We start from the raw sequence: 16,958 nt of genomic DNA, 5'->3' as shown, positions 1-16,958 counted from the left end.
TCTATGGGCGGTGGTGACTACTTACCATTAGGTGGCCAGTATCTGCCAGATAAATTGATATATAGCTAGCCTGAGACCTGGATATCTGAGACCTGGATATAGATTACAGGAATTACAGTAATAATAATTGTGATAAGCCAGTGCATAGAAATGTGGATATTAACCGAAGGGCCTGAGCTGAAGCACCACTGATATTGAGGAAATATTTATAGGGGTACTGAAAGACATAGGGCACCTAAGACAGCTACAAATCCTTCTCCTTAAGAAGTGAGATATTTGCCTTACCTAATAGGTAAATTAAAAGAAATTACTTACTGAAACAATAGCGAAGACAGACAGACCGAAAGCGAGGGCTATCAGTACGATGTCAGGCGCTCCTTCCAGACCCTGCGAGATGTTGATGCACGCCCCACATCCGAACAAGTTCAACAGCAAATTACCTGGACAAGACAAGATTAGTGCAATTTATTACCGTTAATTTGAATAACTCTATTGCTAATTTTTTTTTTATGAAATGTTTATATGTCTGCAATATATGTACATGCATATAAGGGTATATATTAAGATCAATTTCCATTCTACACCCAAATAACTTAAAACGTATTTGATCTGTAGTTCTAATCAAACCGTAAACTATATAATATAAATGTTTTCACTAACAATAATTTTAATAATAAGAATTGGACAATACTTATTGTACATGCTGCATACAGTATATTCTTTTAATTTTTATATAAAAATATCGATCTTTGTTAAGTAAAATTACTATTCTAAGCTAATATAAATAGTATTAGTTTTTGTAAACATATATGTGAATACTGGTGTTATTCGCTGCACGTCTATTAAAATAAGTTGCAATTAACTTAAATGCGTCATATGCAGGAAAAAAAATGCTCATCTAATTCCTCTATTTCATCTTCATCAGATTAATTTATATATTTACCTACCTATATATATTATCACTATAAACTGCTAATCGATTTCCAAGATTTCTTTAATTGATTATTCATTCGTTTATAATATAAAATTGAATGCAAATTACTTCTCTAATTTTAATTATCGGTAAGATAGTTTTTGGATCATAAAACATTTACTTATGAAATATTAGCGATGTTTCTTATTTCATGCGTGTATCATACGCATCTGCTAAAACGATTACTTGTGTACGTTAATATACATAAATATACCCTATTAGTTTTTAAGTGTTAAAATAAATAAACAGAATAAGTCCGCTTACCAATAAATTCAGCGAGCAACGCTTTACTGATGCCCTTCGCGCCTCCAGAGAGTTCGTCCAGTCCAATCTTGTTACCCAATTCACCCATCGTTCTGAAACGTAAACAAATAATAGAAAGTTATTACTTACATACTACTAAATTATAATTTTAAAAATAAGTTTACATTTTAAATTGGGTTAAAATTCAGGTATTCTAGCCATCTCGACTCAAATTAACTAATTTTTAGAATTCCCAACAATGGTAAATTAATTTCAATCGAAATGCAATTATGTATATTATATAACTAGACATTTTTTTTTGTGAATGTTCATGTGAATGACAACAAGTTAACCTTTAAATGTAAAGGACGTCGTATTATTAGATAATGAGATTGAAATGCAACTATATTAGTACATACCTACATTTTAAAATTTATTTCTTAGGTAACGAAGTTCTATAAAATATGGCGATTATAAAGGAACATATGTAAATATAAAATAAAAACTAAAATATTCAGACATCTTACTCGGTTCAGCCTATAAAGTGTAAACGCTAGCCTTGCCGTCCAGAAGTATGTGTTGAGGAAGATGGCTTAACATTATGATGGTATCTGACTGCTCTTTTTTATTTTTATAATTTGTATCAATATGCTGAGTAGAAAGATAACCGTCGCTTACTCGAAAAACGTTATGGCAATAAGCGTTTATTTCTCGGAAAACAACATATTATGCAGTTATATTCAACCTTTTTTAGCGGTCGATTGCATAAAACCAGCTCATAACGTTTCATACATTCTGTTTTCATAAAATTTACCTCTACAGAATTCTTATTTTGTTTTAAGCAAAAATATTATCTATACTAATATTATAAATAATAAAGGAACTCTTTCTGACTGTTTCTTACGCTTTCCTGGTTAAAACACTGAACCAATTCTGATGAGATTTTATATGAAGCTAAAGTTTTACTTAAACACTAATATTTATTTATATCAAACACCTGCCCCACCACCCCTCCTCAACGCGGACGAAAACTGGTAATTTATATATATTACTAAATTATTTAACTTAAAAAACGTTGAGTCGAAACGTAATCGTTGCCGTTGTTTTTCTATTCTAATAACACGACGATCTAGGTGCGGTACAGACGAAGTTGAATCGGAATAGAATCGGTAACGCATCGTAACCTTTATAAATTAGTAGAATTGGCTTCCAGTTACGATTCAAATAAGGGTTGTCTTTGTGAGAATTTACTTTAGTGAAATTGAGCCTACTGATTGACTCATCCTTTAGATCGAAACACAATGATACAGTCTTGATGTTTGGTACTGTCTAGTACCCATAGATGAGGCTGCAGAGAGCCCCACCACCGGTTTTAATTACCTCGATAAGCACATTATTTTTATAAAGTATGAATAAGAATTGTATCGTAGCTGGTACACATTAGTAGAATTAGCCTCAGTATTATTTGATTTGCAGCTACGTATCAGGATAATACATTAAGGTTATAATATTGCTTTATTTATTTTCTAGTTGTTCACACAAATATAAATAGCTTAAAGCATTTACAACTTTTTTATATTCGAAATCGATATAAATGAATTGCATTGAAAACGAATCTAAAAATAAAGGTCACTTTTGTTAGGAAATTATAATAACTTATTATATTATTATATATTGGCAATGAAAATTTGTCAACATCTGTTCAATATATTATTAAATTCATTGCTTTTGGAACCTCTATATATAAACTCACTATAATCATAATCGTAAATAATATTTGAGAATGGTAAAGTGTATCTAACTGACATTAACTTCTTATATATTCTGACATATTATTTTAATATGTAGGTTATATTTTTAATTTGAGATTTCAGGTAATTGCTAACGGTACCGGTAATTGTGCAATTGTGCACGACAATTGCTAGTATTATTAATTACTATTGAATATAAATTACACGCAACCTATTTATTATCAAACAGTATCTAATGCATAATTTTTTTGCTATTTAGTGAAATAAGTTTTAATCCCGAGAACGATGCGGGTCGCTGTTTCATTAAATCTGATAACTTTAGTTTCACACCAATTAACATTTTTTCACGCACAGCGGTAAACTTACACAATATGACAATAGCGATAACAAAGGGCCGTATCAGGAACAATGTATTCGTGAAGCATAATGCGAGCGATAGGGAAATGAGCATGGGATTCGAAACGGAAGTAAATTATATTAATTAGAAAGTACGGCAATGATTGGCTGGAACAGAGCACGGTTCAGTTGCTACACGGGTATACTTAGAAACACTTCGGATGAAACGGTTCGTGGTAAACTCTGTGTGATTCCGGGCATTTTAAAAGTTGTAACGTAATGAGGCTAAATGACATTAGGTAGCGTGTATCCCATAGTCAAATTGCATTATAACGGGCTTCTACGAGTACACTTATATAATCTGGGTGATAAAAGAAATGACGTTTGATGGTTGCTTAGAGAGATGGCGCTCTATATATTTTACAAGATGATTTTTTACTAGAATGACATATTATAGATATAGGACTGTATATTCGTTGATCATTATAAGACTTAAGGTTAAGATGATTGTTATTGTAAAAAATATTTACAAAGCAGGGTCAGTGGAATGTGTATGCAGGCACCAAAGGTTGGCAACGATCCATATTTAAGTGCATCAGGATTCGTAAAAGGTTCGCGCTGTTTGCCGTGACCGAACCCATGTGACCTAAACGATTGAACTCAAACATTTTACCTTTCTCAAGTATTAATTATGCACCGACGACCTCTACAATAAAACAAGCTTTTTCCTCTTAAATACGTATTCGCAGAAAGCGGAAATTTTATTCATATAAACACTTGGGCAGTTCGTAGCCTCCATAAACAAAAAAAAAAATGTTAGTAGGCCAAGAACAATATCCTTGATTACATTTCCTTTATTTATTCGGATAGCTCATAAATAACAAAATTGCTGCACTTCGAATGGGGGCCTGTATGAATTACATCATTATGTAATGTTACGGCCAAGTCATGCTGGTAGTATTTGCGTTTGATTTAGATTTAGTTTGTCGCTTATATGATAATAACTTGCGACAATACAGGAAGATACGTGAAGGTATTTCACGACAGCGGTTTGTGTTAAATGTGCGGTGTGAATTATTATAAATCGTAATTTGTATATAGAGTTCTTAAAAAAATATTTAGACTAATAATAAGATAGTATATATAAAAAATTTGATCGTCGAGTTAATTGTTTATAATAACGACTTTTAAAAATCAATTACAATTTCCTACAATATGTTTCAAATTATAATTAATACAACTTAATACAACAATAATTTTTAAATGGTTTATTCGGAATTATACGATGCGACCTTGTACATATAAAAAAAAAGAAAATTGAAATTATCATTCGATTTTTATATTACTGTGATCATTAATTTACGTTACGTAAATAACGTTGACCGGCTGTGTGTTCTAGAAAGGTTTAATGAATATTGACTGTTTGAAAATATTCAGGATTTATGCCATAATGGTGACGACGAACTTGAAGAATATAATATAAAGTGACTATGATTATAATGTCGATAAAATTGATTAGCGACCATGAAGGTGCCATCAAAAAGTTTATTCGTGTTTTTACTGATATAAAAGAAATTAGGGCTACTTTAATTTAGTCAGTCCTTGTAGATTATTATTTGGAATAATTTAAATATCGATCGACAGCGAGTTTTCGTTTATATAACCATCTTAAAACTTAAGAAATAATACTTTCGTCGTCGTGTCAATTTTTATTTGTGCGTGCGCGCGGCTTCTCATGTTTGGAATTTAGTTAGCGGCAGACAGTTGTAATCATGGAGTACATGCTCGTACATATATACGCGTACACGGATAAAGCAACTCGATAGCGCTTTTTTTGGCTTTCTTTAATAGTGAAATAGGTGAAATAAACGCTGAAACTAGTGAATCGATTTCACTAGTTTCAGCGTTTATCGATTACAAGCAATGAAATCATTCCTCTTTATAAGTATAGATTTAGATATAGATTTATAGAGAAGCAGTGTTTTTAACCATTTTGCATAGATAGACAGATAGACGAACATAATTAATCCCGAATAATAATTTATAATCGTGGTTAAATAAAAAAATTAACAAGACTTTATGTAAAAAAATATTAAATATTAAAAAATATCAAAAACGAAAAATTTACAACAACAAAATGTGAAATAGTATTTTTATTTTTCGAAGTCATCAATGGTCAAAACCATTGTAGCAAGTCTGACCACAATAACATATTACACGAACTTTTTATTACAACTGGCAGAAACTTGGAAGGTGACTGTTTAAAATTTTAATCAAGCCTCCATTAGTTGACGCTTTGGTAATCGTGATTGTAAATGAATTCCCTGGACAGTGATTGCGTATTCCTTCCGTGAATTGAATTAATTTGCTTTTATATGTACGTTGTATTCATTAAATGACCAGTTTTTAATACATATTTTTTGCATCATTGTCAATGCTCTATAGTCTAGCGTGCTGCAGTGATATAAAATGTATTTTTGTGTCTACCTCACGTAAGTTTTATACAAATTGTTGTCGAGTAAAATTAACTAGCTGTTCTGAGCGACTTCATCTGTATCAAATTGATTTTTCCGTAGATAAAGTAAATAATACGCCTATATCGTTATCCAGATCCCAGGCTAGTTCTATGTCAAATTTCATTACGATCGGTTCAGTGGTTTGGACGTGATGTCGTAAAAAATACACAGATATTCTCTATGTAACATGATTTGATATATCGTAAAACATTTTAAACTTTATACATCAGAAACTATTACTTTGAGCTACAAACGTTCTATTATTTTATTCATTTTGAAAAGAGTAGAATGAAATGATATAACTCGAAAGGTGCACTGTCATAGTTACGTCCAAAAAATGGGCGATTTTGTCAAAAAAATGATCGCATTTCGTCCACAAGTGATTATAATATACGCGTATATTGCTCGTTGGTAGAGCTTTCAGACTCGTTTAACTAGGTAGTAGGTCCCACCCACTCATCTTGTGCTCTACCGCTCAACAGCACTCAATTACATATAGCATAGTTCCTAATTCATTATAATTTTCAAACATGACTTTTTCTTATATTATTGTAGTATAAGTATGTAATTGGGATATCCGGTAGCAATTTGTTGATGAAATTTTGATCAATGTGCCATGATGCTAAGTTACCGACGATAAAGAGATCTTCGTGTATGATTGTAATATTTTCGAATTTCCTAATAAAAGGATCTGATAATTTTGAAGATGATAAAAAATAATTACATCGGTTTTTTGTATTATATGTAACTTGTTGTTGAATGTTTAGGACATCACATACTTCGTCTCTTTTTCTTGTAAATTTAAACAAAAGCAATATAAGTTTGTCTTTAATTTGAATACCAATTGTGTTACAAATTCAGCTTAGATGGAAATTCTTATTATTTAACGTTACTGTAGGAACTGTGCTTTTCGATAAAAGGAATATGTATATACAGAGTGATGGACTTAGAAATATGCTAGTTGGTTGTTATTTAGTGGATTGTATATAACTACGAATTTTTTGTTGCATTTCTTGTTAATTTGTTAAACTCTATCGTAAGTTTAAACAAAACGAATATGAAAGACTGTTTGTAATGTATTGATTTATGGTTTTAATAATATGTGAAACTTGAAATTAATAGGTTTTTTATAAACATAGTTATCATTAACGTATAATATAAACGCTTTACACTTAACACTCAAGTAGGAAAGAATCAAAAAACACATACAAAAACTTAGACTAGACAAACGCCAGTGTGACTGGTACGAAAAAAAACGTTAGAGGATATCGAATCCAAAGCTACTCGTAGCAATTCCCGAGTCAATGAATCTTATAAAACGAAATATCAATATTCCAATCAGTACCACATGAATCTTTGTTATGTAATTGTAGTTATATAAAAAATCAATTGTTATTTTCTTATTCCCTGAACGTAATGGATATCCGGATTATAATGTATCTAATGCGTAGTAATTTAGAATTTATATATTTGATAATAGAGAATACAGCTGTGCCTGCTAATGGAACGATAGATAATTTTATAATAATATTCGCGGATCTAATCGTTGAGACTATTTACGAGTATGTTGCACCAGAAGTGCTATTTATTAAACATTCAGTTCGAAATTTTTGAAAATCGAATACGTTATTTTGATGCGTGTATTCTATATGTGGTATAATTATGGTAGTCAATGACGCATGTAATTTTCTGACATTTCGCGATAGGGTAGTTTCGAGTTTGTTCTTAGAGCTCTTAGTTCTACACACAGAGTTGACACTTCAATAACAAAGTGTTAGTGCCGTGCCAGCTCCGCGTCAGTATCTAAAACATATATTGAGTTGTGAAATCAAAACTCCTCCTACCGATTATAAAGGACCCATTTATTCGTAAAGGATCCTACTTTTAAGCAGAAAAAAACCAGTACGTGATCTACGAGATATAAAAGTTTTGTTACCTCTATACTATATCTAAATCCGACTCAAGGCATATTATTTATCTTTATAATTATCAGAGAGTGTTGTTTTATTATCTGCCGCACTTTATTGCTATTTATTATTATTATCATAATAACATTCTTTTTTTTTAATGTTTTGTTTTATATATTATATATGTATGTTTATGTATATATTATTTATTTATATGTATGTATATTTAGCTATAGTACTGTATATATATATATATATATACAAAATAGTTTTCGTTTCTTTTGTGTTTGTGTTTAAAATGGTTCTGTAACTCTTTTGGTGTACAATAAAGCATATTCTATTCTATTCTATTCTATTCTATTCTATTCTACTATACTTACAAACACACATTATTATTTTATTATATAAAATTTTCTACTAATAGTATATTGATCATCCCCACGAAAGAATCTTAAAAATCGATGTGTAGCTTAGAAAAAATCATGCACATATTACATACATACATACAAGGAAAACTCAGCGTTTGTAGTTAAAGTCGGTGAAAAGTAACTTGTTTTGATGTGTCCCGAGTAGTAGAATATTTAATTTTGGAACTATCCGAATAGACATTACAGCTGCAGATAACATCGTTAGTAAACACATAAATTGAACGAGATTAAACTGCGATTGCATTGCAAGAGCGGGCGAAAAAATCACGTTGAACGAATACAATATTTAGTTGTTTAAATTAAGCAGTTGCAGTTTATTTTGCAAGGTTTGTCAACTATTATATAATGAAGATCACTATAAATAGACCGACCTAGCCTTTCCTATCTTTGGCGAAAGAATTGCAGAAAACAGTTTAATCGACTAAAAGGTTGGGTTACTGTTTATATATTATGACACCATCTTTAAATCTTGGAATACTCTTAGACAAATAATGTTAAAAAATAAATTATAGCTGAGAACATCGCTGTCCTGTGAGCACGGAAAGGAGGTGGACTCTTTTGGCTTACACGGTTTTTCTTGTCCGTGGAGTTCAAGTAAGCTTTCCAGCAATGTTTTTCTCTTACTATGAGAACATTGGATTTAGTAGTGTTGTTGGCAAACGCCTCAGGGCCTAAAACTGATTCTCCGTGAACGTCCCCATTCACCTTATTATTTTCAGGCCTTATTTTGGAAATTTACAGGAAAATGCTCGCAATTTGTTCGCAACAAACGATGCAAAAACTAATTCGAAATGATATCTTTGTGTCGTTTTCAGTTTCATCATGCAAACATGAAAAGATTTTTATACAATGTAAATTTTTGTTGATTTTAATAAAACATAACATTAATGTACAATCTACAAAGACGTTTCTAAGACCGAGCAGCACAAAACACATATAAAAATTAACTATGACGGTACATCAGTTGCGACTAACGACTCACGCTCGTAATGCATGTCTTTACGATTTGTGTATAGTTGCAGCCAGTCCTTGGAACGGTCGTAATCGTAACATGGAAATATTCAGCTAACGTGCCAATTCTGTGCGCTGAACAATCTTATTTATTAGTCCGTCTTAGTTTGTCTGGTTACGATAAACGACTGTCAGCAAAGTATCTTACTGATATTACGTACTAACGCTTTACCAGCGGCTTATCTTGCGTTATAATTCAGAATTACTAAATACCAATTTCCATAGCTCTTTTTTCAAAAATGTAGACAGAGCCATAGCTAGAGCTATTTTCATACAAACTTTCATCCCATATAAAGTTAAAGGGATTAAAGTGTGTATGAAAATATATATATTAATATATATTATATTAATAATATATATATATATATTACTACCTTAGGGGTTAAATTTTCAAAAATTCTTCTTTAGTGCTAACACACACAGTATTTAAAAGGAACCCGTATCAAATTAACATTGTGTTAGCGCCAGTAGTTTGGGCTATACTTTGATGTGTCAGCCAGTCAGTTGTTTTTTTATAGATAAATGTAAGTTTGTTTGATTGTTTCATGCTCTAAAGATTTTACTGTTTAATAGAAATTGGATTACGAAAAGGTCGATAATTTTTGCGGGAATAAATAAGAAACATTTATTTTTAATTTTAAGAAAATGTTGCCCTATTTTAATTTACGTCTAACAAAGCGTAAGCGAGCGTAGTTTATTTATTTTATAAGTTTCGTCAATTTGGAACAAAATAATATATTGCCATAACTGAATATGAATAAAAAAATATCAAATATTTGTATTATAAATTATATTCGTATATGTATTATATGGCTGTTCCCGTATTAAGCATAATGTTATCTATAATTATTTCTATATTCTATATAATTACAATGACATTAGTTTTGATAAAGTAATGGTTGAAAATATAGTGTATGTACATACATCTGATATGTACATTTGTGACATATTTCAAGATTACTTTAGAAGATATCGAAATACCGAATATTGATTCGATAACGACATGTTATTTGACTTGTTGGAAGTTCGTAAAAGGTTTTATGAAGGGCATCGACGGCTCTTAGCCAATTTGTTATATTGTTTATATTTATAAGTTAATTATTATTTTCATCTGTGCCAGGGAACGGGACGTTTATCTTCTTAGTTATTATGTTAACTATATGCAACTAGTTTATGGTTTCTACACAATATATAATCACTCGTCTAACTGGATAATTATGACATTTATTGGCCTATGTAATTATAATAAGTAAATTATATTATATGATAAATATATTATAATTTCAATGAATATAATTATATATAATATAATATATAACAATTTAATTGAATATATAGTATGGTTTGCTGTAATCGTGAATTTTTATATGACTTAATACTAATTGTTATACTGGGTACTGTACTGGTAATTTCATACTGAAGTGCACTTGATTGTTTATTTATTGGTTATCCAACAGTTTTAATAGCCGAGATGACCTAGTGGTAAGAATGCGTAAATATTAACCGATGATCGTGGGCTCAAACCCGGACAAGATCCCTGAATTTTCATGTGCTTAATTTGTGATTATAATTCATCTCGTGTTTGACGGTGAAGGAAAACATCGTGAGAAAACCAGCATGTGTCTAATTTCACTGAAATTATGCCACATGTGTATTCCACCAACCCGCATTGGAGCGGCGTGGTGCAATAAGCTCCAAACCTTCTCCTCAAAAAGGTCTTCAAAGGCTGTTACTGTTTTAATATTACAATAATATAATTAATATTCTATTTATTACTATAACAAAAAACAATAAATTCGATCATGCGTAACGATATTAAGCATCTATGTGATTTGCCGATTTTCATTAGAGTTTTTTTACAACAAATCTTTTTAAAGATGCTTTAGGTGTGTAAAATATTCATGATAGTATGAGTTGTACGTTTATCACATGCGGGAAATTACATATTTTTTACTGTTATTAGTGTTCGTTCGAGGTAATGCAAGTGACGTGTAGTGTTATGTATAATTTGTATGAAAAACTATTTAAATACATAAATCCAAAAATATACCGTTTTTTTTCACAAACTTTTTAATTTACCGAGATCTTATGCACCGAGATGGCCTAATGGTTAAAACGCGTGAATCTTAACCGATGATCGTGGGTTCAAACCCGGGCAAGCACCACTGAATTTTCATGTGCTTAACTTGTGATTATAATTCATCGTGAGGAAATCTGCATGTGTCTAACTTCATTGAAATTATGCCACATGTGTATTCTACCAACCCGCATTGGAGCAACGTGGTGGAATAAGCTCTAAACCTTCTCCTCAAAAAGGGAGAGGAGGCCTTAGCCCAGCAGTGGGATATGAACAGGCCGTTACTGTACTTTGTACTGGATCAAAAACACGGAATTATTATAAGTAGAATTCCAAATTACCGTTTAGACTCAATTTTATCAAAATCGGTGCGATCTATCAAAAGTTAAAACAACTTTAAGTTCACATACGTATCTTTGTGGTCTACTATTTTTTGCTAAATAAACCCTTATAAGTAAAATTGAAGTATCTATCTGTGATTTAAAAATAACTCCTGCTACTTAATAATAATTTAAATATTTTGTATAATTAAATAGGCATTATGAACATTAATAGGGCAGATTTGACTTTAGCTAGTTGTAAATATATTTTGTCCTTTAGTATGATTTAAATAAACAAATTTTGTATTAAAAAGAAAATTGTATACTTTCCACTTTATAAATGTTGATAGATGATAACATACGTTATGTCCATCGTTATCACGATTAATGTTATCTCAAAGAAAATTGTTTGATGAAAAATTAACTTTACAATGTCTTTCATTTTAGCGCACAGGCGTCACAATGTTTACAATTATGTGAGGTTTATAAATAAAGTCAGATAACTAGCTACTAGAAGAATAATTCTGTTCATAAGTAGCGTTTTGAAAAGAGCATGGTGCCTTTACGTCCGCTGTGAAGCAATACGCAACAGTTGTTTTATGTTTAAATAGTTTTGAAAATACTTTCGCGATTTTTTTTATTATAAAATAATATAAAAATAAAATAAATAAAGCATTAGTTAAAAAGATAAATCAAATACCCGTGTTTCTATCAATGACTGGATGGGTTGAATTGATATAAAGCTGAAATGTGAAAGCTTAATATCTTTGTCAACTGATGAATGGTCGATAAATTAATTTCTATATACAAAATATACTACAGCTGCTAAATAAATTAACACAAGTGGTACTATAATTTAGTTTATAATTCAATGAGGTCGCTGATTCCATTTATGAATATCTATGTAACACTATTGGGAATTTCAATGCTACTACACAATCAAGCCCTCAGAGACGTTGCACTTTGAAGCAACCTTCGCTTTCCATAACGCGCTCTCGCGTAAGCCATATTTGCTATGGATTGCGAGAAAATGTTTATTATATCACTTTGACGCCTTTTATAAACAAATGCGTGTGTACGTGCATAAAAAAACTTAGTATGGAAAATTAGTACTTAGTTTTATCTGGAAAAATAATGTGTGTACAATGACGATGGCACGCGATAATTATTTATTAATGAATGGAAAATCAGTCTTGATGTTTTTCCATCGTTCCATGCAAATATACTATAGTACTAATTGCATTCACGGGAAGGGAATGTGTTTTCCTAGGTTTCAAATTAATATATATATATAATATGCGTATTCAAGTTTCTTGGATATTTCGTGGATAATTCCAATACTATATCTCTTTACGTTCAAGTAACGGAAGACGCAAGTTTTTATGGTATTATTACTTATGGTATATTTACTTATATAAAAAAAATCTTTAATATATATGCTGTGATTATGACCAACTGACTAAGCTTATATAATTTGTGTAACGTTACTACTTTGATGGTTATAGTTTGTTACGTAAAAATAATAAGAAAATGTAGAAAAGTTGCTAAAGTGAAGTGTTTTATTTTATATTAATTTCATAACCCAATATTATCCGTATTCTGAAATAATGTAAGCATCATTTATGATACAACAATACGGTTTCTTTCGCAAATGCGATTATCGTTTTCAAAGTAGAAAAATTATTGATAAGAACGAAATTCAGAATATTAATTAATTTATTAATTAATTCAGAATATTCGCAATCCCTGGCGCGAAAAGTGTCGTCTGATTAATGAAGGCGCCAGCGTGATTATAATAATCAATGGCTATATAATTAAAGAATATACGATATTATTCTTCAAGGAGATCACGGCGGATAATCTCAAGCGATATGTCATCTGGGTAGAAGTTATTATAGTGCAAATATGCGTAAACACGCATATTTACCACGCTTACTGGTGGTAGAGCTTTGTGCAAGCTCGTCTGGGTAGGTACCACCCACTCATCAGATATTCTACCGCAAAACAGCAGTCTCCGGTTTGAAGGGTGAGTGAGCCAGTGTAATTACAGGCACAAGGGACATAACATCTTAGTTCCCAAGGTTGGTGGCGCATTGGTGATGTAAGCGATGGTTAACATTTCTTACAATGCCAATGTCTAAGGGCGTTTGGTGACCACTTAGCATCAGGTGGCCCATATGCTCGTCCGTCTTCCTATTCTATAAAAAAAAAACACAAGTGCACCTTATTCTATATTTCTTTCTATATTCCCTTAGTCTTAAAATCCGACGTAACAGCGATCTGACCCTCTACACGATCCGAGAAAAAGTCAGGACCAAAGATTTTACCTACTTTCCGAGGCCTGGATGTAATTAATATCCCTTTTTTAACTTCGAGTTGCTATTTAAAATGTATTTTCAGAATAACGTAATAACATCCATTGGCTACAATAACATTTACTTCAAGAATTGTAAGTTAGTCAGATTACGTGATATGATTCTAATAAACGTTTCGTGCATAGATACTAATACCTAATTCAAAAAGGGCTTAAAATATACATTTATGTTTAATTTTTATACATTACTGCCTCACTTATAAACTGTGTTTACTCAAGCACTGGTTTCTTTCTTCCTGTCATAATAGATTGTAGGTTCGATAGAAGAAAACACTGTTTGACACATAAACATTATATAGCAGCGCAAAGTATATTTTATCTACATTTGACAGCTTTGCATTAAGTAGTATTAAAATTCATAAAAATTTAGAGTATCTGGATGTAGGTAAAATACCTTATCGACGCACAGCAACATCCTTCGTGTCGGTTTGTTAATAAATCGTCGTAATTTTAAAGTCTAGTCAATTCGGGGCAATACGTAATAGACACAAATGGCAATGAAATAATAGACGTTTTCCCTCGGGGCGGGCGCGCCCGTCAGACGGGAATATTGTAATATGCTTTGAAACATGCTACTTGGAAAAGTAATAAATATCGAGGGAACGCCCTTAATGGTGACTTCAACACGCTTACTTTGTTATTAATATAAAGGTACTTTTCAAGGTTATATAGTTTTTGTTTTAATTTTCGTGTTTTTTTTTATTTTATTCCAAGCAACGTGGTTCATTAACCATTAGTTAGACTCATTAGTCGGACGATATAAATAATTTTTTTAAAATTTATTTCAGAATATTTTTCTGTAACCTATGTAAGAACATGAGACCGGGTAATTGTATCGTCTAGGACTTATTTTATTTCCCGATAATATTATCATATTTACAACAGAATGATTGATTTGAATGATTCAAATTTCATCTAAATGATATGCGTAGCATATTATTGTGCTTAAGTAATTATTTATTTTTTTTGTATTTTTGTATAAATATGATCTTAATTTGTATAATAGAATAACGGTATTTCTTATAAACGCTGTTTATATAGGGTGATTGGTTAAACAATGTTGTGTCTTCTTCTTTCGGATGTAAAAACACTAATGACGGAAAGAGCGAAATCAGTGTTTAACTTAACCGATGCTAGGCAACGTTTATAAATAAGGCCGTATGTCGTTAAATACTGTAAAACATTAAACAAAATAAAATGACAGACTTTACACATATTAGGCGAGATGGCTATGCGCATCGAAACGTAGATCTTATATAGCGATGTGGTAGAAGATCGCGGCTTCTAATTTAGACAAGCATGTATTGAATGTTTATACTCTATGCTTTCTGCTTAAGCATGGGAAAGAACCTAGTTTATAAAAATCAAGATTTCATCTTTTTATCCGTATTGGAACTGCGTGGTGGAATAAGCTTCAAATCCCCAAAGGATAGAAGACCTCTACAACAGTGAATAATAATTTATGATTACTTACAAAAAATGCTATTAAACTTACTTAGGTAATTTTAACTAAATCAAACAAGACATATTAAAGTAGTATTACTTGGTATAAGAACCATAATTGCAACCCTTTTAAAGATATACATATGTAAAAGCTATCAACTATTTTTTTATTACTTAGAAAATATAAAAATGGGTAAGTTTTATGTATTTATTTTTCAGTAAATCCGCAAATTCCGTATCAAGGTGACATACTTATATTTCATGAGATACAATATGTAGCTAATATTAAATAGGTCATTAATCGAGATGTTCATGAGACAGACTAGCGGATTTTTAGAACATGTTGCGGTTATACATGATTAAAAAAAATTATGTCTGGATTTAAAGTTACAAATACGAAGTGGGGTGACTAGTTAATAAATATAATATGTAAATAATATTTTTAGTAATAATAGTCCCCCAGACCGATTTCTGCCACGGCGGCCAATCTTAAGAGAGATAAGCCAACTGTGCAGGACATATTATAGTGCACAAGTGTTTGCGCAAACACAGATGCACTCTCTATTCCCTAATTCTCATAACCCGATGGGATGGCAATCCGACAAGACCGGAAAGGCACAGGATCAAGGCTGTACGTGGTGTCCGAGGCACAGGAGTGTACACTCTTCCAACTTCCAGACTCCGGACTGCTACTGAGAATTTTTGACAGAAAATCTCAATAACATTTTATTGTCCCGACCTGGGATTTGAAACTATGACCTCCGGGCCTTACAGGTCTTGACTAACGAGGCAGTAATGTTTTTAGTATGTTATATAGCTGGAGAGTTTGTATTGTTGAACGCGCTGATATCAGGAATTACTAGTTCCAATAGGGAAGCGGACGGACAAAGAGGTCATCTGATAGTAAGTGGTTACCACCTCCATAGGCATTGGCGATGTAAGAAATATTAACCATTTCTTACATCGCTAATACGCTACCGACCACGGGAACTAAGATATCATGTCCCTTGTGCCTGTTGTTACACTGGCTCTCTCACCTTTCAAATTAGAACACAAAAATTCTTAGTATTGTAGTTTGCTAGTAGAATGTCTGATGAATGGATGGTACCTCCCCAGACTGGCTTACACAAAGCCCTACAATTAAACCTTTAGTCAAACTAACTATAAACGATTTTTTTAAGAACTGTTTGAGTAAGACCTGCATTTCATGTTTTCTGGGTTGGCTTGTGATTGTTCGTCGTTATATAATAATGAATGGCTCTATTAAAAGCGGTCGTCTCCGTGCTTTGACGAGGAACTGGTACTGAATGTCACGAACTAAACCAACACGCACAGTTTATATCTAAAGGAAAACAGGGTTAAAACAAAACTTTTTGAATTACTCTAATTGAAAGGTTATCACGTTTAGCGTACGAGATACATATAATAATTTTCTCCTTAATTTTTTTTAACAATTATTAAGACATCAAGATTACTGAGAACTCGAAGTTAATTAATACAGTTAGTTTATTATATATTATGTATGTCGCCATTAAATAGTTAATCACGAGAGTTAGCTATTTGAAATGTTCACAATAGA

At 31.5% G+C, this 16,958-nt stretch overlaps 1 protein-coding gene across 2 annotated transcripts in view; it reads right to left on the bottom strand.

Moving 5' to 3' along the window:
* Positions 1 to 16,958, bottom strand: part of LOC126778813 (aquaporin AQPAe.a) — a 38,352-nt gene that overhangs the window by 9,054 nt on the left and 12,340 nt on the right. For both annotated transcript variants that reach the window (XM_050502509.1, XM_050502518.1), the window contains exons 2-3: positions 1,238 to 1,329; positions 316 to 440 (exon numbers count right to left, since the gene is read on the bottom strand). In XM_050502509.1, the coding sequence (XP_050358466.1) occupies positions 316 to 440; positions 1,238 to 1,325 (213 nt within the window). In that variant the 5' untranslated portion in view covers positions 1,326 to 1,329. The remainder of the gene's footprint in view (positions 1 to 315; positions 441 to 1,237; positions 1,330 to 16,958) is intronic.

Source organism: Nymphalis io, chromosome 2 (assembly GCF_905147045.1).
Source record: "Nymphalis io chromosome 2, ilAglIoxx1.1, whole genome shotgun sequence".
In the NCBI taxonomy this organism is placed as follows: domain Eukaryota; kingdom Metazoa; phylum Arthropoda; class Insecta; order Lepidoptera; family Nymphalidae; genus Nymphalis; species Nymphalis io.
This window is presented reverse-complemented; position numbering and strand designations above follow the sequence as displayed.